The 25,774-nt window shown below is 43.6% G+C and overlaps 5 protein-coding genes across 6 annotated transcripts; 3 read left to right on the forward strand and 2 right to left on the reverse strand.

Annotated features, from left to right (window-relative positions):
* The first annotated feature begins 3,200 nt into the window (after positions 1 to 3,200).
* Positions 3,201 to 3,671, forward strand: LOC117148025. Its single transcript, XM_033315195.1, has one exon. The coding sequence runs from the start codon at positions 3,230 to 3,232 to the stop codon at positions 3,572 to 3,574; it is 345 nt and encodes a 114-aa protein (XP_033171086.1). The 5' UTR covers positions 3,201 to 3,229; the 3' UTR covers positions 3,575 to 3,671.
* Positions 3,672 to 5,451: 1,780 nt separating this feature from the next.
* On the reverse strand, positions 5,452 to 6,876 carry LOC117148518 (putative odorant receptor 19b). Its single transcript, XM_033315925.1, has 3 exons — positions 6,140 to 6,876; positions 5,571 to 5,931; positions 5,452 to 5,517 (listed from the first exon to the last, which is right to left on the reverse strand). The coding sequence occupies exons 1-3, from the start codon at positions 6,874 to 6,876 to the stop codon at positions 5,452 to 5,454; spliced, it is 1,164 nt and encodes a 387-aa protein (XP_033171816.1).
* A 1,606-nt stretch (positions 6,877 to 8,482) lies between these two features.
* On the reverse strand, positions 8,483 to 9,261 carry LOC117147813. The gene is made up of 3 exons (XM_033314866.1): positions 8,975 to 9,261; positions 8,777 to 8,918; positions 8,483 to 8,705 (listed from the first exon to the last, which is right to left on the reverse strand). Exons 1-3 carry the CDS (start codon positions 9,223 to 9,225, stop codon positions 8,673 to 8,675), a joined length of 426 nt encoding a protein of 141 aa, XP_033170757.1. The 5' UTR covers positions 9,226 to 9,261; the 3' UTR covers positions 8,483 to 8,672.
* A 4,782-nt stretch (positions 9,262 to 14,043) lies between these two features.
* On the forward strand, positions 14,044 to 14,370 carry LOC117147222. Its single transcript, XM_033314035.1, has one exon. It carries the CDS (start codon positions 14,044 to 14,046, stop codon positions 14,368 to 14,370), a length of 327 nt encoding a protein of 108 aa, XP_033169926.1.
* A 3,572-nt stretch (positions 14,371 to 17,942) lies between these two features.
* LOC117148031 (neurogenic locus notch homolog protein 1) lies at positions 17,943 to 25,225 on the forward strand. 2 transcript variants are annotated; one of them, XM_033315205.1, is made up of 6 exons: positions 17,943 to 18,058; positions 19,810 to 19,987; positions 20,291 to 20,529; positions 20,647 to 20,728; positions 23,924 to 24,540; positions 24,809 to 25,225. In XM_033315205.1, the coding sequence occupies exons 1-6, from the start codon at positions 18,056 to 18,058 to the stop codon at positions 25,016 to 25,018; spliced, it is 1,329 nt and encodes a 442-aa protein (XP_033171096.1). In that variant the 5' UTR covers positions 17,943 to 18,055; the 3' UTR covers positions 25,019 to 25,225. The 2 variants fall into 2 exon arrangements, with proteins under 2 accessions (XP_033171096.1, XP_033171097.1); XM_033315206.1 differs by having other exon boundaries at positions 19,810 to 19,876.
* Positions 25,226 to 25,774: the final 549 nt, after the last annotated feature.

Here is a 25,774-nt window from a genome sequence, read left to right on the forward strand (position 1 = left end):
TAAATGTTGCCTTACTTCTCTCTCGATTGCTTACTCTTGTCCGAACAATTCACTAACAATTCCTCTTTTCAGCTGCTGGACAGATTCAGAAAATGTGCTACACTGGCTTTCAGCTCCCTCACGACGTTGGAACACCTACGTCTGCAACCGAACGGCTGAGATGCTGAGCGACTTTCCCCGCAACTGCTGGAACCATGTTCGCACGGAAGACAATCTTGCTGATTGTGATTCTCGAGGACTTCATCCGTCAAAGCTTCTGGAGCAGCGACTGTGGTGGAAAGGTCCGTCTTGGCTGGGTACACCGAGTGGCCAACGTATCTCCAAGTTTCGATGTCAACACGTAGGATCGAACAGTAAAGCCCACAACTCTACATAACTTTACTCAACCTGGACGTGTCTTATAAGGATATCTAGTTATTGCTTTCGCTTCATTCACACTCTTCGATTGCACCAAAGGAATTCTTCACCATTCCTCACTTCTGAAGAGCTGCTGGCCGCACAACGCGGCTCATTCGACATGTGTAAAAGAAATTCTTTGCCAGAGAATATTCCCAGCTAAAGAATCGACATCTTAACCCTAAATCGCATCTAATCCGGTTCTCTCCCTTCCAGGTTGATTTTGGACTAATGCGAATCGGTGGGAGAATCGAGCAATCTACGCTTAACTTCAATGCCAAGCACCCTATTCGGATACCCGAGGATTCGTTACTAGCTGGACTACGTGTTCTACATTTTCATGTCTCCCATCTTCACACTGGAGTTGATGCAACGTTTGCCAATCTCCGTCAGCAGTACTGGATTCTGGGAGCTCGCAAACTCATCGGAAAGGTACATATGTTTGCATGTAAGCTGAGATATACTTATATCGGCTATAGCTACTGGGGCTTCCAGCCGGACTTCTTTAGTATTTACCTGATTATTGGGTTACAAATTTATTTGCAAAACAGTGTGCTAGTTGTATTACGAAAGAGTGTTTACAGCAGATGGATTATGTTGGTTTTTTTCAGAAATTTAAGTATATGTTGGAGACTTTCAGGTGTGGGGGTTTTAAAGTTGTCTGTAAATTAGGAATTCGAGTTGCTGGAATCTATGTGATTAGAGGGCGATGCAATCGTCTAGGATGTGGGGCATTGTCATGGTGTCAATATTGCAGAAACGGCATTGGCTAGAAGAATCTGGCTATGGTATCTCCCGCTGGATAAGCATTTAATGAATGCAATTAGAAAGATAATAACTGAGAAAGCAGATCCTTGTGGAAGTGGGTGGACTTTTGAGAGTTTCTCAATTACATGTCCTCTGATTTTCCTGATGGTCATGAAATTTGAGATATATATCCGTGAGTTGTTTGATGATTGTGTGCACCCCCACTTTCTCAAAGGCTTTTGCAAAGTAAAGAAAGGGAAAGGGCTTCCATAACAGATTTTCCCTTCTTGAAAGCAAGTTTTTGACTATTAAGTAGTTTCTTATTTGTGACAAACCACCATGGTCTCATCGAGATTATGGTCAAGCACACACTTTGGAACATTTTTTAATTTTTTTCTCATTTTATTCCCCAAAATCTATCAATATCCCAGAAAAATGTAATTTCGCGTTCGCATTCACACTAGCTGAATAACGGGTATCTGATAGTCGGGGAACTCGACTATAGCATTCTCTCTTGATTAATTTTGCAGACGTGCCCTTTTTTTTTTGCGATGTAAAAATAATTTGGTCATATCGATAGGAATTTGCAATACATATCACGGTGAATGAAAATTAGGGCGGATTGTCGGCATAAGATTAGGCGTGGCAAGCTTGCGTCAACGTATATAGAATTACTTAATCCTAAGTCTATGGCCTCCATAGTTCCCAAGACCTTGACTGATCACTTGATTTTGGAAGCCCCTATGAAGGTCAGATAATCATATCATTGTACTTATTCCAACGTGGCAGATTATATTATAGATTTTCAGGACATCATTATGGAGTGAAGAGAAACAAGTTGCTGGACAGCTTTCCAATTTCAGCTGCAGACGCAGCTCATTCTCGCTTCGTCGATCCTGCTACTTTATGATCTTTTGGACGATGATTGGGTTTCGGTCACTGAATCCAACGAAGACATCTCCAGTTGACCAAAAACTCGATGAAGGCCATCTGGGTCAACAAAGGGTGCCAGCGAGGCACGTGAGCTAGGCTGCTAGACTGTCCTGATCCTTTAGTGTGCGGGTAATGACGAAACTCTGGGTGCGCGAGCCTAAGGTTTTGGGTTATTTTCCAGCTGCAAGTGTCAATGCTTAAGCACGACTGACTTTCAATAATATTGGAGGCTATTGGAGTAATGTATCTACTGACGAACCATCTGTCTCAAAGCTCCCGCCATCTTAAGATGAAGCTGATTCGCGAATCTCTATGTTATAAGGTGCAGTTGAGATCCACAATCGAACAGAGCACGGCATGGATCGAAGATTACTGGACGGTTCCTCACCAATACGGTGGCAGTGGCTAGGGCACAACATCATTACCAAGATTCTGGGCAAGAATAGCAGCAGACGTTCCTGGCAATGCTGAGGGTTCTACGGCATGATGTGAGTCAGAATCAAACGTTTCTCCAGGCTATCCTTCATGTGGTGAAGGCGAGGCCAAGTGTGGAGCTTAGATTCGAAAGCACGGCAATTGCTGGAGTTGCACACCTCCGTGGAAGATCAGTCCTGATACAAGTTATGCATAGTGCAAGCCATTTTGCATTTTTTTCCCAAAATACCAATGTATTATGGTCACACTATGTTATCGAATAGTCTTAGTGTTAGCGCATAAATAAATATATTGGCATTCCTAAATGGTTCGTTAATTAGCACATTCTCTTTTTCCCTTTTTGTTTTACCTCCAAATTGGTTTGCTTTATTATCCTGGCGCTTTTTATTGTGGAGAGACCGCTTTTGACACTATAATATATACAAGACAATCATGTCTTTCTAATATAGAATAAACAATCCGTCTATTAACTGAGAGACAAGTTTCGAGATTGTTCAAATTGCTCAAATGATATAAATATGGCAATATTTTCCACACTTTGTATATTTGAGCTTTCTTAATTTCAAAGGAACCATTCAAAATCCATTTATTTTCGATCAAGTTGGCGGGCAAATTGCTTTCACTTGTGATTACGTTTCGCTGTGAATGAATTGACTGAGTTCACTTTCTTTCACTACTTTACTGAGAAACAAGCTTCAGTGCTCAACGGAATTAAAAAATGGCAGAGAAATTGAAAGAGGATGCAACCCAAACTGGAAACAAGGACTTCTTGGTGACGGACGATCCTGAGCAGCCGAGTGAGTCGCCCACCCAGAAGGAACCGCCCACCCAGAAGGAATCGCCCACCCAGGAGGAATCGACCACCCAGAAGGAGGGTTCGCAGTCCGCAGATGCCGAGGAAGAATACTTTAGAAAAGTGAGCGGGCCCATCGATGATGACATAAAACACCTGGAAGAGATGATTGCCCTGAATGAGGAGGAATGTAATAAGCAGTTATTCAATCGTCTCCTGAATATAATCGGAGTTGAAATAGAAAAAAATCTACATTTGCAGAAGAAGTAGTATATGCGATTTCTGTTAACCTACTCAAAAAATAACTATGAATTATCGAATGGTCTTAGTGTTGACGCATAAATATATTATGACCATCTGATCTGAATTGGAGCTTTAATTAGCAAATTTTATCTTTTGCATTTTCTTGTTACTTCCAAATTCGGTGCGGGTATAAAATATTGCAAGCGTGAATCGAATCTTTCAAATAATTAAAGATCATCTGGCATGGTAGATGACTCTGCTGGGCTCTTTTATTTTCATACCCGTAGAATAAAGGGATACACTGATACACTCTCTCGACAACCGAGTTCGTCTTTGATATCCATCCTGATCCTGAATACATCGATGACAACGACAGGATTTTCAAGGAACCAAATTCCCGTGTAACGGAAAAGGTGGAAGTCGGCGGGAACCGAAATAGAATCTTTGAGAAAGGAGCGCCAAAGCGTCGATGAGGCTATAAAGGACATGGACAGACTAATTTAACAGACGGAGAGAGTAGCAATAGACTACTCTTTCTTCGCTGCGTCAAGGAGGCGATAAGGCTACATTTGCGGGACATGTAACATATGAGACTTATGTTAGCCTATTTCCAAAATACTAATGGGCACACTATATTATCGACAATAAGACAATAGAATACGTAGAATAATTCCAATTCCAATTCTACAATAGAATTAGAATAACTTATTTTTCACACGTCGCAAGCTGAATACTCTAATGACAATTGTTCTATTACAAAGTAATTTTTGAAAATTTGTTTCTGATATTCTAAACATAGATTCGGCTATTAGTATTTCTATGCTATATTCAAATAATTAAAACGAGAACATTTTACATGGTGCCAATTGATCAAAAATAATATAGATTTAAAGTCTGAGAACTTGTACATTGTATCAAATTTACAAAGCATGAGTATACGTGAGCACACATACAGTTGTCGGCTTTCACTGTATGCGTAGAAGAGAGCTGCTGGCTGTAAAGCTCTCCGCTCTCTGGATCTTGGACAAAAATTCTAGGGAGCCTGGAACCAACTCAAAAATATCGTATGGCGTTACTGACATCCTGCTATTCTAGTGTCTTTGATCGAAATGGTTCGTTAATCAGCATATTCTCTGTTTTGCCTTTTTTTGTTACTGTGAATAAATTGAATGACTTCACATTTTTTCACTACTTGACTGAGATACAAGCAGAAAAGTCGAACGCGGATGCAGGCCCAACTGGAGGCAACGACTTCTTGCTGACGGAGGATCCTGAGCAGCTCCTACAGCGAGGAGATCCATCGCATCGAAGAGGAAATACAGGACGTGAACAGGCTGATTGCCCAGAAGGAGAAGGAGAAGGAGAAGTGCTGTTTTTATTTCATCAAAGTGTACTATACCAAAAGCAACAATTGCAGGCCACGTAGTATATGCGAGAATTGTTAACCTATTGCCAAATTATACCAAAATACCAATCTATTGACGCATAAATAAAATAATAATAAAAATGCTTATTTGCTATTTTCGAGCAATGAAAAGGCGGTTGATTTTAATGTAGCAACGATTATTGTTTATTTATGTTAGCGAACAAGATTCTCCATCTATGCGCGCATGCAAATGTTACGAAAAACAGTGTTAATAAGCGACTAAATTGCGCGGGAGAACTAGGAAGAGAGTAAACCCGTGTTTAGTTCCAATTAATAAAATTTACAAAAAAAAATAAAAATGTTACGAAAGCCAGTGTTAATGAGCGACTTAATTGCAGAGCGCACAGCAGGACGCTAAGCCAAAGGTGCAAGCGCGAGAGAACTAGTAAGAGAGTTAGTTCTTGATATAATATTATAGTAATATTATATATAATTATAATAATATAGTATAATTACTATATTGCCTTCGAGTTCAGTTCTATTCAAGGGACGATTTTCGAATTTCATTCAGCAGAGTGAGCATGGTGTACGCTCCCTTAATCACCTGCAATAAATCGCAGATAAGGAGGGTAACAGTTGGCTTTGTACAGCACTTACCACCATGAAGGTCTTCATGCTGATGGGCACAATAACGCCGGCGACCAGGATCAGTGGATTCTGGCAGCGTGCGAGCATCAGGAGCAGGAGTCTCCGAAAGTGTACCGACTGGGACAGCCAGTTGCAGCTGTAGACAGCGGTCAGGAGGCTCTCCCCCTCCTTGCAAAGTAGCTCCGCCGTGTAGCAGAGAAGGAGCGTCTCCGTGGTGAGGGCCACCAGCAGGAACAACATGTTCATGAACCTCATGATCCCGACGTTCCCGAAGAGTAGAAAGTAGCAGATTGTGCACTGCGCACACGCCGTGCTGAAGAACTGCAGAAAGCCGGTCATCGAAAGGGATCTCTCCAGTGACTTGAAGAGGCTGCACTTGGGGAAAAAGGTATAATAATCTTCAGTGACAATGAAGATGTGTGTGGCACCCCAAAATGTGTGTGTACATACGCCTTTTGCTGGAGAGATCGGAAAATTGGGTACATCGTGCAGTCTCACCGATAAGTGGTGTCAAGGGTAAAGCTCCCGAAATGCTTTAAAAGTTCTTGCATTGGGAGATGAGATTTCCCCACACTCACCGCAAAATGATCTGGTGGTCGTGGATGTACCCAACCAGAATGGCCTGCATCCGAACCGCCGGGAGTGGCGTGCCATATCCCAGTTTGGAGACCCGCAGGGCGAGCGCCTTGGTGTGGGCACTGACCAGGATGAGGTAGGTGCCCGGATAGGTGCACAGATTGAGGACAGCTGTCGCATTCGCCATGATGGCGGTCGTGTGCAGCATGGCGGTGGACAGGTAGGAGGAGGAGCTGTCCCTCCAGTTCCAGGGAATCCAGGTGGGGTACATCAGTGTGGGCTCGCTGGCCACGGCCATGTAAACGATGCCAACAGTGACGGTGCACACAATGCCGCGCAAAATGGTGCGGAATATGAACTCGGCCTGCTCGATGCCGGCCACAATGATCCGGCGTTCGTCGGCGCAGCCCAGCCGCCTGTCCAAGTGACGGAGCACCCGGTGGCTGCGGATCATCTCGCCGCGCATGCGGCCGACATTGATCAGCTTCAGCATGTAGAGCGTGTGCGGCATGGCCACGCAGAGGCTCTCGCAGAAGGTCTCCAGCGAGTTGGACTGCAGGAGGTTGACCGAAAAGGACAGCCAGATGCAGATGTGGAAGGTTACGTTCCACACCATGGAGTACGCCGTGTAGTGGCGACCCCAGACGGTCCTCTTGCCCGGCGGATGCACTCCGATAATCCTGAAGATGCGCCAGTGGTTAACCAGAGCCCTCGTTGAATCCACCTTCGCCATGTCCATGGATGTCCGCTTCTTTGAATCAGCTCTCCGTGTTCCGTCCTTTTTATAATAATCCAATCAGCCACCTATGCCGCAAATTATGCAAATTGCTGCAAATTAGACCGAAAAAGTTCGATTTTGAACCTACCAGCAATTACAATGACAATCATTTTTCGCAAATCAATCGCCGCCTTATTATCATTAGAGCCACTTAGATTCCTGGAAAACGAAATGGGAATGGTTTTTTATATTAAATTTTTTTTAATTTAAATTAAATTGTTTAATCTAAAGCGTTGTGTCCAACGGCGTGAAAGGTTGGTCGGTTTGTGGGCGTAGTAATTTTTTTTTGGCAAATAGATAGGAATTTAAAAGACTAACAAAAATAGGAAATAATATCAAATTATTTTTCAAACGTGTGAGCGTGGCAGTTTCGGGCTGTTTGTGGCCGTTGGAGTGGGCGTGGCAATATGGGTAAACAAACTTGCGCTGCGTCTATCTCTCTAGAACCTGAATGATTAATCTCAACCGCGATAAAAATCGCTCCTGAGATCGAAACGTTTATACGGACAGACGGACGGGCAGACGGACAGGGCCAGATCGAATCCGCTATTGATCCTGATCAAGAATATATACGTGTAATTACTTGCATTATTCTCTTTGTAGTAAGCATTGTCAATGCTGTGAGCTGCACATGTGTTGCACTGTTTGGGAACGAGACATCCTCTATGCTCGCGAACAAGGCGTCCTTTATCTTTGACCGCCGCTTCAAATGTGAGGAGCTTATTCTTATTGCTTACAAAATTGGATAGCGATACCCGCCAAGATTGGGCTAAATGCACAGAATCTGAGGAAAAAGCTGTGACCATCCACCGATTTCGGAAATTTCTCACATCACGCTGCGATACGTTAAAGGCTTTTTAACTTAGCGCGATCAATCCAGGCTCGATGTGCAGCTACAACGCACCGCGCAGACGACACACATCCCCGACGGGAAGAGCACAGTGCACATCGTGCCAGCAGAATCACCAACTATTTAAGTGTACTCGACATTGCATCTCGTCGGGAATTCTCCGAAGCTTTCCAGCTCATATGGTGGGCAACTGTACCTCGCGGCATACTTGTCGGATTTGCCGCCGCAAGCATCATACTTTGGTTCATGGAAACTACTTTGACACAGCGAGTGTTAATCAGTTGCAAGCCATGGTCCAAGGTTTCTGGAAACGGTGGCACATGGAATAGCTGACATCTCTTCAGGAACGTACAAAATGGCGTTTGGAAACCGGCAATCTGAGGATCGACACACTGGAAGTACTCAAGGAGCCGGGTCGGAACGGTGAAGACTTCTCATATAAACGCCCTATTGCCAAAATTGCAGCGCTGTCTCTGTGCCGAATAACTGTTTAAGGGACATAACACCCTGTATGCGCGCGGACAAGGCACCCCTTATCTTTTGTTTACATTACATTGCTTTGACCCTAACTGTCCTAACTGTCACTTAACATCTTAAGCTAGCATAATCGTATGGCGTGTGCAGAGCCGAAGCTTTAGTTTAGTCACATTTTGCCTCTCAATAAATACGTACATAAATAATCATTTCAAGCGGCTGAAATTAACCAACAACATAAACTAACAGTAACTGGCGGTTTTTATTTGTAAGCAATTAGTATACAGCTGTTTCGATACAAGTCTTACAAATTCAAAACTATCTGCATTTTTAAATGTTTTTCTTTCTTTTGCATGTTGCCTGCAAATGTTGAATCTGACCTGCTCAGTTGACTGTCCAATCATTTTGTCGTTAACTCATCGACTTTTCCAAGTTAGAATGGTTCAGTTTCCCAATCTTCCCTTGTCTGAAAAGATACGTAGTATGTATGATTGAATCTGTGTAGAACGAACACGATTGATCGTGAGACTTGTTTACCTCCTCTGAGGACGCTTCTTCCTGGCGCTCCAGCTTCTGCCGCTTAGGCAGCGGTTTCCCATCTGGATTTCGCTCTAGTATTGTAGTTAGAAGCCCAGTTAGGTCCTCCGCGGGAAGCCTTCGCTTCCTTGACTCCAGTACTCTGATGAAACCATCAACTTTAAGTCAGAACTCTCACCACTAATCACTTGAACTCACTCGCGCAGCAAATCGCAGTTGTGGCCGGTCAACATCTCATTTAGGCGCACGTTGTCATCATTGACAGGTTCCGTCTGGGTAGACTTATTCGCTGTCTTGGATGGCGAAGTCTTAGTCTGGGTAGACTGATTGCCCATCCCCCGATTAAATCCACGCGGTAACTGAGGCTGCACCAAATTCGGGAAATTCCGGAGAAAATAGGAATTGCTTTCGTTGTTCGGATCCGACATCTTGAAGTTCCGTTGTGACATGAAAATGGTTTCTCCGGTACGGCTTCTAGATTTGCACTGAATTCTATAGGGACGGAGCAAAGCCAAATGTCAAAAGTAGGCAGGGCTACCGAATGCAGGGTTGCATTAAATAAATATACAAAAGTAAATTATATTATATTAATTATATTTAAGTTATATTTATCCCACTCGTCTGTAGCTGAGTTAAAGAAAAATTTGAATGTTTTTTTTTTGTAAATGCAATGAAAAAGTTATAATTAAATGCTAAGATGACTAGTTGCTAAATATAATCTAAAAAATCCATCCTTGCTGACGTCATCGACGACTACAATGTGCAGGCTGCCCTTGGACACTGGATCTACAATACTTGCCATCAGCGAACATATCAGCTTTTTCTTTGGCGACCCAACGTTCTGCCCACCAGTCGATGTCATCGTTGGATCGGATCAGCTCCGGTCTCTGTACACAGGAGAACAGAAATACTTTGGTAACGACTTTCCTATCGCTCTCATTACTGTTTTTGTTTGGTTTATTGCAGGTTTTTATTCCGCCTGCGATGATCACCATACTACTGCTGTTACTCATCGCGCGGACCTAGACACAATGGTTCGTTCATTCATGGAGATGGACAGCATTCAATCCAACCAGGCTCTCTTGGACGCTAACGATCCTACAGAGCGTCGTTTGCTGCCACCCATAAGCGCTCGACGGTCGGGGTTTATGTCGTCGAGTGCCCTTTCTAAGAGACGGCACCGCCTATTGAGTCGACCTTGCCACAGGCCATCAATCGCCTGTTCTCGCTGGAACGGAAATTTCGTTGGTCTCCCGAATTGAAGCAGCAGTACGAAGCCTTCCTGGACGACTACTTCCAACGTGGACACATGGAGCAACTGACATCGGCTCTGGTCGATGTGTTCCCAGATACTGGACAGCCTGACTACCAACTGTCTTGTAGTTTTTGATGGATCTGGAAAGGAAAGCTCTGGAATACCGCTCAATGAAAGACTTCATATTGGTCAACCGATTCAAGGCGATCTTCTTGGCGTTTGTCTACGTTTCCAGCAGCACCAATATGTTTGTTACATTGTTTGGCACAAGACTGAGAATGAACCTCTGCTTCATTTTCGCCTAATGACGGTGACTTACGGATTGGCACCGTTTCCTTTTTTGGCTGTTCGAGTCCTTAAGCAACTCGGCCACGATCATCGCCAAGAGTACCCTGCAGCAGTCCACGCACTTCTGCACGATGCCTATGTGGACGATATTCCAACAGGGTACAACACCTTCGAGGACCTTATGATTGTAAAGGATGAGCTTATTGGACTCTTGGACAAAGGCAAATTCAAACTACGCAAATGGAGATCCAAAATTTGGCGTCTTCTGAAATCATTGCCTAAAGAAGATAGATGGCAATGCCAAGTCCCACGGTATATTGCGTCACCATTTCGAGACGATCAGCTGCACGGATTCGCCGACGCATCCACACACGAATATGGCGACTACCGGTCTACGCTCGAGTTGCAGTTGGATGCAGTTTTCGAGTCACCCTTGTTGCCTCCAAAACTCGGGTGGTTCCGATCAAGCCCGTATCGATTCCAGGTTTGGAGCTAAATGTTGCCTTACTTCTCTCTCGATTGCTTACTCTTGTCCGAACAATTCACTAACAATTCCTCTTTTCAGCTGCTGGACAGATTCAGAAAATGTGCTACACTGGCTTTCAGCTCCCTCACGACGTTGGAACACCTACGTCTGCAACCGAACGGCTGAGATGCTGAGCGACTTTCCCCGCAACTGCTGGAACCATGTTCGCACGGAAGACAATCTTGCTGATTGTGATTCTCGAGGACTTCATCCGTCAAAGCTTCTGGAGCAGCGACTGTGGTGGAAAGGTCCGTCTTGGCTGGGTACACCGAGTGGCCAACGTATCTCCAAGTTTCGATGTCAACACGTAGGATCGAACAGTAAAGCCCACAACTCTACATAACTTTACTCAACCTGGACGTGTCTTATAAGGATATCTAGTTATTGCTTTCGCTTCATTCACACTCTTCGATTGCACCAAAGGAATTCTTCACCATTCCTCACTTCTGAAGAGCTGCTGGCCGCACAACGCGGCTCATTCGACATGTGTAAAAGAAATTCTTTGCCAGAGAATATTCCCAGCTAAAGAATCGACATCTTAACCCTAAATCGCATCTAATCCGGTTCTCTCCCTTCCAGGTTGATTTTGGACTAATGCGAATCGGTGGGAGAATCGAGCAATCTACGCTTAACTTCAATGCCAAGCAGCCTATTCGGATACCCGAGGATTCGTTACTAGCTGGACTACGTGTTCTACATTTTCATGTCTCCCATCTTCACACTGGAGTTGATGCAACGTTTGCCAATCTCCGTCAGCAGTACTGGATTCTGGGAGCTCGCAAACTCATCGGAAAGGTACATATGTTTGCATGTAAGCTGAGATATACTTATATCGGCTATAGCTACTGGGGCTTCCAGCCGGACTTCTTTAGTATTTACCTGATTATTGGGTTACAAATTTATTTGCAAAACAGTGTGCTAGTTGTATTACGAAAGAGTGTTTACAGCAGATGGATTATGTTGGTTTTTTTCAGAAATTTAAGTATATGTTGGAGACTTTCAGGTGTGGGGGTTTTAAAGTTGTCTGTAAATTAGGAATTCGAGTTGCTGGAATCTATGTGATTAGAGGGCGATGCAATCGTCTAGGATGTGGGGCATTGTCATGGTGTCAATATTGCAGAAACGGCATTGGCTAGAAGAATCTGGCTATGGTATCTCCCGCTGGATAAGCATTTAATGAATGCAATTAGAAAGATAATAACTGAGAAAGGAGATCCTTGTGGAAGTGGGTGGACTTTTGAGAGTTTCTCAATTACATGTCCTCTGATTTTCCTGATGGTCATGAAATTTGAGATATATATCCGTGAGTTGTTTGATGATTGTGTGCACCCCCACTTTCTCAAAGGCTTTTGCAAAGTAAAGAAAGGGAAAGGGCTTCCATAACAGATTTTCCCTTCTTGAAAGCAAGTTTTTGACTATTAAGTAGTTTCTTATTTGTGACAAACCACCATGGTCTCATCGAGATTATGGTCACGCACACACTTTGGAACATTTTTTAATTTTTTTCTCATTTTATTCCCCAAAATCTATCAATATCCCAGAAAAAAGAAATTTCGCGTTCGCATTCACACTAGCTGAATAACGGGTATCTGATAGTCGGGGAACTCGACTATAGCATTCTCTCTTGATTAATTTTGCAGACGTGCCCTTTTTTTTTTGCGATGTAAAAATAATGTGGTCATATCGATAGGAATTTGCAATACATATCACGGTGAATGAAAATTAGGGCGGATTGTCGGCATAAGATTAGGCGTGGCAAGCTTGCGTCAACGTATATAGAATTGCTTAATCCTAAGTCTATGGCCTCCATAGTTCCCAAGACCTCGACTGATCACTTGATTTTGGAAGCTATGAAGGTAGAGATAATCTTATCATTGTACTTATTCCAACGTGGCAGATTATATTATAGATTTTCAGGACATCATTATGGAGTGAAGAGAAACAAGTTGCTGGACAGCTTTCCAATTTCAGCTGCAGACGCAGCTCATTCTCGCTTCGTCGATCCTGCTACTTTATGATCTTTTGGACGATGATTGGGTTTCGGTCACTGAATCCAACGAAGACATCTCCAGTTGACCAAAAACTCGATGAAGGCCATCTGGGTCAACAAAGGGTGCCAGCGAGGCACGTGAGCTAGGCTGCTAGACTGTCCTGATCCTTTAGTGTGCGGGTAATGACGAAACTCTGGGTGCGCGAGCCTAAGGTTTTGGGTTATTTTCCAGCTGCAAGTGTCAATGCTTAAGCACGACTGACTTTCAATAATATTGGAGGCTATTGGAGTAATGTATCTACTGACGAACCATCTGTCTCAAAGCTCCCGCCATCTTAAGATGAAGCTGATTCGCGAATCTCTATGTTATAAGGTGCAGTTGAGATCCACAATCGTACAGAGCACGGCATGGATCGAAGATTACTGGACGGTTCCTCACTAATACGGTGGCAGTGGCTAGGGCACAACATCATTACCAAGATTCTGGGCAAGAATAGCAGCAGACGTTCCTGGCAATGCTGAGGGTTCTACGGCATGATGTGAGTCAGAATCAAACGTTTCTCCAGGCTGTGATCCTTCATGTGGTGAAGGCGAGGCCAAGTGTGGAGCTTAGATTCGAAAGCACGGCAATTGCTGGAGTTGCACACCTCCGTGGAAGATCAGTCCTGATACAAGTTATGCATAGTGCAAGCCATTTTGCATTTTTTTCCCAAAATACCAATGTATTATGGTCACACTATGTTATCGAATGGTCTTAGTGTTAGCGCATAAATAAATATATTGGGCATTCCTAAATGGTTCGTTAATTAGCACATTCTCTTTTTCCCTTTTTGTTTTACCTCCAAATTGGTTTGCTTTATTATCCTGGCGCTTTTTATTATGGAGAGACCGCTTTTGACACTATAATATATACAAGACAATCATGTCTTTCTAATATAGAATAAACAATCAGTCTTTTAACTGAGAGACAAGTTTCGAGATTAGTCAAATTGCTCAAATGATGTAAATATGGCAATATATTCCACACTTTGTATATTTGAGCTTTCTTAATTTCAAAGGAACCATTCAAAATCCATTTATTTTCGATCAAGTTGGCATGCAAGTTGCTTTCACTTGTGATTACGTTTCGCTGTGAATGAATTGACTGAGTTCACTTTCTTTCACTACTTGACTGAGAAACAAGCTTCAGTGCTCAACGGAATTAAAAAATGGCAGAGAAATTGAAAGAGGATGCAACCCAAACTGGAAACAAGGACTTCTTGGTGACGGACGATCCTGAGCAGCCGAGCGAGTCGCCCACCCAGAAGGAACCGCCCACCCAGAAGGAATCGACCACCCAGAAGGAGGGTTCGCAGTCCGCAGAGGCCGAGGAAGAATACTTTACAACAGTGACCGGGCCGATCGATGAGGACATAAAGGAACTGGAAGAGATGATTGCCCTGAAGGAGGAGGACTGTAATAGGCAGTTATTCAATCGTCTCCTGAATATAATCGGAGTTGAAATAAAAAAAAGGCTACATTTGCAGGACAAGTAGTATATGCGATTTCTGTTAACCTATTCCCAAAATACCAATGTATTATCGAATGGTCTTAGTGTTGACGCATAAATATAATTATAATAATAATAATTAATAATTTGTTATTATCTATTTCGAGAAATGAAAAGGGGATTGATTTTTCCGTAGTGATTTCAAACGATTATTGTTTATTTATGTTATCGAACGAGATTCTCCATCGATGCGCGCATGCAAATGTTACGAAAGACAGTGTTAATAAGCGACTAAATTGCGCGGGAGAACTAGGAAGAGAGCAAACCCGTGGTGGTGGGGGGTGATAGCTTAGATGCTCACGCAGCTTCTCTGTCTAGATAACGAAGATAATGCTGCACAGCTGAGGTGCGCGCAGTTGATCTGTGTCTTCAAAGTTGGCATGTTTGCAAATAACAAATTTAGGAAATTTTTCACACCTTACACTTTTGAACAATTTGAAACAATTCCTCTCATTTTATTCCCCAATATCTATCGATATCCCAGAAAAATGATGAATTTTCGCGTTCGCATTCCCACTAGCTGAGTAACGGGTATCTGATAGTCGGTGAACTCGACTATAGCATTCTCTCTTGTTTTTTTTTTCAAGTTTCTTGAAGTGAGATAATTTTTGGGATGTTTCGTTTTATTAGCATTGGTAATTCGCTGTAGTTGTTCTGGTATCCATTCATGTTCAATTGTAGCAGTCATATATGGTTTAGGAGTTAGAAGTGTTATTTATTCCGAAATAAGGATAATTGTAGGATAAGGAAAGGTTTGGCAGATGAGAGTGATTTTAGTTTTGATCTGGTAAAAATCTGGTTTCGGTCTAGTTTGCCTTTAAGTAGCCTTTTGGTTCTGTTGGATGTGCTTAACGGTAGGGTTTTCGTTTTCTTTTTATTGCCGGGCTTGGATTGTCGTTAACAAAGTTGTCGTTGTTCTGAGAATCTGAGCAGGTTGACATGGCTTCAGCCGCAGCTAAGCTAATTTCCTCCCGTAGCCTCCGCAAATTCCTTTCATCAGGTTCGGATCCGTAGTTTATAACTTTGCTTTGGTTGTTTTCCGTAGTTGTGTTCGTGCTTGTGAATAGTTGGGGTTGGTATGAATGGGTCGATTAAGCAGTCGATGAATGTAAGGAGCCATTATAATGGCGTTTGTTGTAGATGGACCAGGCTGTCCTGTTGTCCTGGACAGGAAAACTCGGCAGTTTCAGTGATGTTAACGTTAGTTGCTCGGCTGCAGTTTGCGCATAAATCTTTAAATGATAACTTCATTCTATAAAGTTCTTGGAAAAAATCAACGCAGAGTATTCATATACTTATTATTTTATCGATTATCTTATTTGTCTTTATTAATGGATAAGATCATTTAAGATATCTATAATCGAACAAGAAATCGAAAAAAAATCGTAATCATGTCATCAAAAATACCATATATAGTACGGATCTTTATTAGATACTATTTATTGATGAATGGCTCTACTGAATAGGCGTTACTTTTTTTAGGTAATTAATTAAACCCATCACTTCTGCCAAACCCCTTCGACTAACCGCATTTTAGTTTGGCCAAGCTTCACCTCAACAGCCATCCCATCCAGATGGGGGGGATTTAGTGAGGATGGAGAGGCTCGCAGGTGGTGTGTATTCAAATTAATAATGCCAAATTGATTATGAAACATTTGTCAATGGCAATCTGCCGGGAATGACCCGTCCGGAGTAGAATAGACCCCACGAAAACACACACAAGGCACCATGATGGAATATGATTGATATTGGGCGGCATGAATTATGAGGAGGCAGGGGAGTTTGGGATCCAGATCCCGGACAACCTGATCCATCAGGGCAACCTGTCGCGCGACCTTGGCTGGCTGTTGGAAACAAAGGAAGAAAAAACATGGGCAGCCAAGTTGGCCCAGAGATTTGTGGACCAAGACGGCATCATGGCATCATTAAATGGGCCAAAAGAACAGGTGCCAGTGTCGCGGTCGTCAGGTGAATGCTCATTCAATTATGGCCAATTGGCGTACGTTTCAATTTGCAGTTTAATCTGTAATATTCGCATATCGATTCGATTTGCGGGGCTTAAGCGATGCCATTCAACGATGCCGTTCCATTTGAAAATGGTAGTCGATTGCAAATTGCCAAATGGCCATTATCTTATGGCTATAGGTCAAAGCATCTCTATTATTCATTCCAGCCAGTGCCCACGCAGCCAGCAGAAGTCAAGATTCTCGTTTTAATTGGCTCGATTCCAGTGCAGATTCGTTCGGATTTAATCCGTTCTTTTTGAAATCGAATGAAAGTGGAGCCGGTCTGGCTAAGCTCATATATTCTAAACTCAATAGGCATTAAAATGGACTTAGAAACGGTAGAGTGGGATGGTGAAGATGTTCAATGAAATACCCAATTGGTTTATGAACACCTCAAGCTAATCGAAAAAATAATTAAGGCCTCTAAGGTTTTTTCTTATTTTATTTTCTTTAATTTATGTATATTTACTACTTGAACGGAAATGGGTGATTTTTTGTTCTGCTCGATTTCCGACATCTTTCAGATTGAAAAATATGCAAATTCGTGAAGTTAATTAACTTTGTAATACGATTATCCAGCAAATATCTTATGCCCAATTAAGAAGGAATGAAAAAAACCTTAGCGAAATGACCATATTTCGCCCAGTTAGTAGTAATAGGCATCCGGTGCGGATAAGATACATTCTGTTTGAAGAATCGTTATAAATTTTGGCACTTCTACTTAGGCAGGATAATAGATTTGTAAATTGAAATGCCAAAGCTTTGGATGCTTCTAGAAACATATTATCCGCGTACCTGCCCATTGTCAAGTGGGCAATTTCTCCGTTCTCAGCCAAGTTCAGAGACGGGTTCAGTAGGAAGCCCAGCCAAGTTCGACCCACGGCACTCGGATGCAGCGGCCCACGCAGAAATCGGGCCATCAAAGCCCCGGCATGGCCAAAACAATCCGAAGCAAAGTCGTCAAGTACGCGTTTATTAATAGCCCGCTGCCCAGGCAAACAAATATGTGTGCGAATGACTCAGTGTGAGAAGCGATTTGGACTGAAATGATTTTTAGCTAAAATCGAGCAGCGCAATACAAAGTCAACAGCAAAACGAGCTCGTCAACAGAGTTATGAGACAGAATGCTGGTGCATTGGAAAAAATTGTTTTCCAACTGACAAATATAAATAACTAAATGAACTACTTCAACGATTTGATGTACTGCTTTCGTTACTCGAAATGTTTCTAGTTTAGCAAAACGAGCTTATGCAGACGAATTCCGATCTTCATTTTGTTAATTACATCAACTTTTGGTTGTTACATACCCAGTAGGAGTAATATACCCAGATAATTTAGTTATATACTATAGTTTTTTCACTGTGTAAGTGGAAGGGTTATGGATGCGGGGTGGCGGGCAAGTCGGGAAGTCGGGAAGGGAAGGTGAGCAGATCAGAGCAGAGCGGAGCAGCTGAGAGATGACGCCAACGTCGCTCAGCTGTTTCTCGGCCAAGTTAAGAGCTGCGGCCTTATAAATAGCCCAAGCTCGTCTAGAAGCCGACTCAGTTGAAAGCGAAGCGTGCCAAGTGGAAATCGCAACCATTTATTAGTTGACACTTTTTGTTTTTTATTTTACGTTGTTTATCTGCTGTAGTGCTAGTGTTTTCTAAGAACTGAACCCCAAAAATGGTGAGTTGCAGTGGGAAAAGCCAAAGTCTATATGTATATAAACGTGCTTTAAGGAATATATACATTTTTTTTCAATCACCTAAACTCTGAAGCAATCTTTCAACGCTGGATAATTTATAAACAATTTATTAAAAGTAATAAATATGGGTTCGATTGAAAGAAAGAATCTGAATCACGAATGAGTACATAAATTTAAACTTCAACATTTATTTGCTCTCCATTTTCTTCATCGCGAAAACTTGAGTGTTGTGTTACGCACAAAGGCAGTACATAAAATATGCATTCAGTAAATGATACGTGAATGGAATATGGATGTACTTAAAGCAAACACGACAGAAATATTCATTTCACAACCTAAGGACTTAACTTAGCTATTTGCTATTGACTTCCGGCTAGATGAATAGTATGAATAGTGAATGGATTTGCAAATACATCGAATGAACCCAGAAATATTCCCACATACTCGTAATGTTTCTGAAGCCCACGATCGGTTTATTCATTTGAGTGGCTTCGATCTGCCTTTTATCTTCCCATTTTTTTGGCGATGATCAATCAATCACTCAACGCTTTTTAAGCTGCCCAAGTAAACATCAAGCCCATTATTCATTTGTTTGTGCACAAAGCCAAAAGCACAAACCAATTAGTTTCTACCACTTCAGCATAGCTTGTTATTTTAATTGCCATTACCAGAAGAGTGGAAAAGTCCTACAGATTTGAATTGCTTACCTTTTTACCCACTTAAGTGAAGCACTTAATATTTTCTAGCTCATTACTCAAATTTAGGAAAAGATATCTTATATGATTTACTTTTTACGTTTTAATTAACTAATTCAATATAGAAGCGATCGTTTCATATCATAATATAGTTAACTATTTAGTTCTCGACTTCCCAAGAATAATTATTTAATACATAGACCAAATATGGATATTATTCACTTCCCTGGCGCAATGTAATCTGATTATAAGTCACCCTGCCAAATGTGCGACTAAAGAAATCCAATTTCCTCCCTCGGTGGTGGATCCATCCGAACCATTTACGTGATGATCGACAACTTCGTTGATCGGAACATGGACTACCATATTGGTCATTCAGAGTAATTCGAAAAGGCAGCCGACCCACATTTGCATATTCTTATTGTATGCCGATTTGAATAATTGTTTTTAGCCCGAATGGAGCTTCCAAAGAAGCGGACAACAAGTTTATCACCCATGTGTCATTCGCCACCTTGAGCGCAAAGCCATATCATCATCTCGATCGTCTCGTCTCCATGCCCGGCTAGCCCAAACATGGTGTCGGGTTACTGTCAGCCACCAGAATCCCACTGACCAGTCCACTGTTTGCCACCAAACAGCGGATGGATCATCGAATTTGCCATGTTTATTGGGCTTTTTCAGAACTCGAATGCGATGACACATAAACCGGCAAAGGGGGCGTGATTCGATTGAGTTGTTTGTTCATATGAATACTTTAGTGAATGAATCCCAATTCAGTTCCAACTCATTTCATTCAACTGGCTCTTCGATTGAATGTGATCAAATAGACGCAGATATGTCATCATTTATCTATGAATTACTTTTGTATCTTACTTAGTTTCGTTCCTAATAAGAACTCTTGAATTAAATGTGTAGATACTTCTTTTTTAGAGTTACCTCAAGTTAGTATTCAAATATATTCACATTACATTCATCTTAAATCGGTATTGTATTGAATTTGATTCAAGCACTAACCGCCGCTGATCCTTCTCTTGCAGCAGCAGCAGCTCCTGGTCGTGGCCCTGGTGGCGGTGGCCATCGCGTCCTTGCCCCAACTGGCCGCAGGTAAAAAGCTGGGGAAGCGCTGCGTGAACTGCACGTACCGCACTTACTACACCTACGGCGATGGGCGATCCCTGCAGCGGGTTGTCTATAGAGATCCGGTCTACACACGTGGTATTTACACAGCTTGCCTATTAGTATCGCGTATTCGTAGTCTTACCGCACCAGCACGATGTACATGGGAGGAGAGCACCGTCGCCAGCACCCTGACCCCTGAACCCTGACCCCTGACCCTTGACCCCGCCCCTCAAATGTATCTGCAGTAGCTAACCCCTAACCCCTAACCCCTAACCGAATATATATTGTACATACTCGTAGTAGCGTAGCATTAGAGTTTAGATTGAGACACAAGTTCACCTGCGCACCAGTGCATCACCTCACCGCCAGTGCCTCTCTCCTCTCCTCTCGCCCACACAGCGCAGTCCTACGGCAGCGGATGCAGCGGGAGCCCGTGCGGCGTGAACGCCGTGTGCCAGGAGGCCTCCGGAGGACGGCCCGTCTGCTCGTGCCCGCCCGGATTCAGCGGTAATCCGCTCACCCACTGCAATCGCGGCGAGTGCCTGGACAACGTCGACTGCCGCGGCAACCTGCAGTGCAAGGACAATCGCTGCGTTAATCCCTGCGTGGGTGCCTGCGGCATTGGCTCCAATTGTGACGTAAGTGCCGCCACCGCCAGAGGGACTTTTATGTCCCCAGCACACCTCCACCTTCTGCCGCATTCCCTCGCATTCTGACCAACGGCACTCGCCGCCTCCTTCGCTCGCTCTTTCCAGGCCCGCAACCACGTGGCCGTGTGCAGCTGCCCCGCCGGCTACAATGGCGACCCCTACCACGCCTGCCACCTCAACGATCCGGGTAAGTGCCTGACCTCCACAGCCGCCCCCACATGGCGCGGGGTGGGCGTGGCAGAGCGGAAAATCGATTAAAATGCGGGGTGTCATAAGAATCGTTCGCTCCACAGCTCCCATGTCAGTCGAAATCAATCCGCTGCCATTGTGTATTTCGTTTCACGAGGTACTAATTAATTAATTTGGAAACTGGAGAAATGCACTACTTATGGTAGTAAGGGTCAACTTAAAGCCCTTCCCCGATTAGATGATCAAATTAGTTAAAAGTTCTCAGTTCTCTTTACACTCATTATGTACTAAGAATATATGAATTAGTATCTTTAGCTGGTTAAACATTTAGGTAGCTGAAAGATGCAAGGGGTCATATATGTACGTACATAGTGTGAATGTGGAAACCAAGCCCAGAAATAAGCCTTGACCACTTGAATAAAATCAGGGCAAACAGGTTTCTTTACTAAGTTACATAACAATGAGATGAACCAAGAGGAGTGGAATTTTATTGAGGATACACGAATGCACTTGGAAATTCGCATTTTGCAAAGCCTGATCGTATAGATAAATTCCAAACTAAACAATAGATCGCGACATATTTGTAAACAATTTTTAAACAACTCATGTTGTTTATAATGTTTTATATTTATCGCGTTCATGCAAGGTGGGCATACGACTGACTGACTGTTCCGGAAATGCATCGATATAGACATGGATCGATTAATTAGCCCACTCGCGAATCCCTTTCTGCCCAAAGAGGTGCTAAATACGTGGCAAGATGACGTCGCAAATCCAACTGGCATCGCCAAATTTGGCCAAATGTAGTGGTATGGGCAAAAACGAGGGGCTGGGCCTCTGGGCAGCGTGTGGGTTTGCCTTGCTTGCATAACATTTTGCGCTCAATGGTAATGAGAATTATAATAATAATAATAATAATAATAATAATAATCCAAAGCCAGCGGCCAACGCCCAACATTCGGCCAGAATCGCACTTGGGGCCTTTGTAATTTTATGGTAATTAGCAGAGCATTCCGCTTCGCAGTTGTCAAGATCAAGGACGCAGTGGGCGAGCTCCCAGGGCCAACGAGTATCCGTATTCGAGCGTAGTAGAGCTGGAATCCGACGGAACCGAAAGGTGGCCCCAGTCAACATCCGATTATGGTCATAAGCTGCGCAGGTCGGCCAGCGAATTCAGGTAGCACAGGTCGGCCGAGTGGCTTGGGAATTTCGCTGGGAGACGACAACTTGATCCACCAGGGGGCTACGCTACACTGCAAGAAACTGATTGAAAAACATTATCTCTTTAACGACAAACTGGAACAATGAACGTAATTTGTTCGGCTTGAATATTTATCCGATATAAATGGAAATAGTAACATTTCGGAACTTGCTATAAATAGTGGCAAAGCAAGTTTCGTCATTACTTAAAATTGTTCCTGCTGGGAAATTCTGAACTATAAATATTGACAAGATAAATAATTAAGATACAAATAATTAAGACAAGATAATAATTAACACATAATTGAAACCTTTTCCATAAGTGTGAGTCACTAGGACCTGCTTGTTTGTTATCAACATTCTGGCTTCTATACGGACAGAGAAACGGACAGAGAAACGGACAGACAAACGGACAGAGAAACGGACAGACAAACGGACAGAGAAACGGACAGACAAACGGACATGGTCAAAAGGGCAATCAACGAGCGATTCTAACCCGGAAAGTATGTACTGTTACATACTCCTCAACGAATCTACTGTATCCCTTAACTTTTAACGCCAATCTTGAGCTGCTAAATATTATCTTTGGCTTGAATTTCCTTAAAATAAAGTCGGTTCGAAACCAATTTCAATTGCTGTCCGGCGTCAATAAATTGCATTTCTCCGTTGGTTGCTCATTCGGGATTCGAGTCGAGTCCAAGGGTCTGGCATTTCCCGCCCTTTTCCGATTTCTGCATCTTAACTGGGCCTCCACATATACATATATATATATTCTTGATTTCACTTAAATCCCCTTCTGTGTTGCCTTTACTCCGGCCTCCGTTTGCGTGCAATTCCCATTGAAATACAATATTTATTTGCATTTCCAATTAGCAACTGACTTGGAAACAATAATTGCAAACGAACAGTCTACGGGGAGTGTAAGGAGCTCGGATTCCCTGCTCCCTGCTCCATGCACCATGTTCCCTGCTGCCGCCCCAAGGACTCCGGATTCTTTTCCATTCATGTTCCTGGGGAGCAGATGCAGTTGCAATTCCCTTTGGGCGTGCTGCAGACCATCTGAGAACATTCACGGACATTTGCCTTAAAGACTCCGTGCAGGAATACAAATGAAGTGCATTCATTTAATTCCACAATAATAAAAATAACTATTTGGTTAGATGTAGTTAGAAGGACAATCTACCAATACATCGATTTAATGTCGCCGACGAGCATTTTCCACTTTCGTTGCAAAGGACGTTTTGCAATCGATTTTCGAAACAAACTCCACATTTCATTACAATACATTTTCCGGGCGCGGAAAAGTTGCTGGAGCTTCTCGCAAATGATGTCAAAAGGAAATGTGAGAGAAAAGGCCTGATAATGGCGAAACTTTGGCCATCGGAACGGAAAACAACGCAAACTAATTTCTTGACTTGCTCACCGCACCACCACCATCATCATCATCATCATCATCATCATCATCATCTTGAAGGACGAGTAACAACAATTGGCGCCAAAATAAAAGAAAATATGGGTAAAAACCAAAAATATGCGCATAAATGAGCGCCGGCTATTTGAATATGATTTTCCATTTGCCCGCTTTGAGTGGCCGGCCCCCAATTATGGGCTCCACTGGAGGTATTTTCCCGATTTGACCGGAACACAAGTCATATGACCCCGGCATAAATCAAAAATGGGGCAGCAACAGCGGCTGTTGACAGGGGTCACAACCCCCATCGATGGTGAAAGGTGAAAGGTGAATGGGAACTTTTCGTGGAGTCAACTAAATCGACACTTGAACTTGGCAATACATGGCATAATTGTTGATTTTATTGTACCACCATCCCAATGGACATGGACTGATAGTTCCAAGTGAGAAAGCCGAAACTATGCAGTGTAGTGAATCTGAATCTATCATTCAAAATATACTTTCGGACAGCTGGGTGGGCGATTCTACGGCACCCCTGTGCACGTCCCTCTCCACACTTTAATCTCTGTTCCCACTCCGCAGAGGAGCAGTGCCATCCCAGTCCGTGCGGCGTGAACACCAAGTGCGAGATCATCAACGGCGTGCCCACCTGCTCCTGCGTCCACGGCTACGTCGGCAATCCGCTGAGCGGCTGTCGCCACGAGTGCGACCACGATGGCGACTGCAGCAGCCGGGACATGTGCTCCAGCGACTTCAAGTGCGTGCCGGCCTGCGGGCAGTGCGGCACTGGCGCCACCTGCCGGACGGTCAGCAATCACCGGGCGGTCTGCGAGTGCCCCAAGGGCTACATTGGCAGCCCGTACACGGAGTGCCGCCCGGAGTGCTACGGCGATGCCGACTGCCCGGCCGGACGACCCGCCTGCTTCTACGGCATCTGCAAGAACACCTGCGAGGGTGCCTGCGGCATCGGCGCCGACTGCAACCTGCGCGGCCTCACCCCCGTCTGCAGCTGCCCCCGCGACATGACCGGCGACCCCTTCGTGCGCTGCCGCCCCTTCACCAAGGAGGACCTCTGCGACCCCAATCCGTGCGGCACCAATGCCATCTGCGTGCCCGGACACGACAACACCGGTCGCGAGCGGCCCGTCTGCAACTGCCTGCCCGGCCACACCGGCAATCCGCTGAGCCACTGCACCCGGGTGAGTCACTGGCCAAATCATCAATCATAGGCAATCATACGGATTGGGCAACAACGCTACCTGTGATCCTAATCATAGTATTCTTTCTGCTGTTTCTACTTATTGATTATACCAAAAAAGAGCTTACAAGCTAGTGACGAATGCTCCTTTAAGTGAAAAAGGCAAATATGTCGAAATTTCGTCCGTATTTCGATTTAAAATAGAGTTCTTGATAAGATAAGATAATGGGGCATAACTACTGTACTAACCTACCTACCCTCGTCCACAGGGTGAGTGCCTGAGCAACAACGAGTGCCCCGACCATCGCGCCTGCATCAACTACCAGTGCATCGATCCCTGCATCGGCAAGTGTGCCACTGGAGCCAGCTGCGAGCCCAAGGCCCACCTGGCGGTCTGCCGCTGTCCACAGGGACAGTCGGGCGACGCCCTGGTGTCCTGTCGCCAGACGCGCACCTTCCCCGTGGCCAAGTACCACTGAGGCGGGATGGGCGTCGTGCAGTCCCGGAGCCGCACTGCCTGCCAAACCAGTCACCATCCCAGCCCAGCCAATCCCCATCCCAATCCGCACCAGTCTATCTGCCCACTTCCCGTACTAGTCGTTGCCCTAATCTCGTGCTCTCCCCAATAGAAGCGATTAAAAATGCGTTGAAAAACAATAAATAATACCAGTAAATAATAATAATAACAATTTGCTGTTTTACTGGGATCCAAGTCACTACTCTGGCCACAAAACTACGTGCACAACAAAAAACTGCATACATCATAAAAAAATTAAGCAAATTGTTTTCAAATACTGCAGAAGGAACAAAATTCTATTTTAAAGGTATACAGATTATATAACATTGTCTTAGTACCGAAATCCAACCCAAAATCTTAACGGCTAAACGCAAAAGACCAAACATTTTATAAAATCAAATTGCCTTCTTTATTTTTATCGATAAATATATACATATATATTGTTTTCTTTTGGTTGGTATGAAATATAGGTTTCATATTCGTGCATAGTATGAGTTTGCCTGACTTTCTGAAAGCTTTTTTCAACCCAACCCATAACTAGGATGTTCTTTTTGGTATTCAAACGCCATAGCATGTCTTTGAATTTTGGGTATAGCTCAAGGTTTACATATAAATATACTCGGAGTTATGTGCCTAGAACCGAAATCGATTAGTGTGGAATTTAAAATAAATCTATGGTTTTTTTTATCCAAAACTAACCAATTAATAGGAAATATGG

Source organism: Drosophila mauritiana, chromosome X (assembly GCF_004382145.1).
Source record: "Drosophila mauritiana strain mau12 chromosome X, ASM438214v1, whole genome shotgun sequence".
NCBI classification, from domain to species: Eukaryota; Metazoa; Arthropoda; class Insecta; order Diptera; family Drosophilidae; genus Drosophila; species Drosophila mauritiana.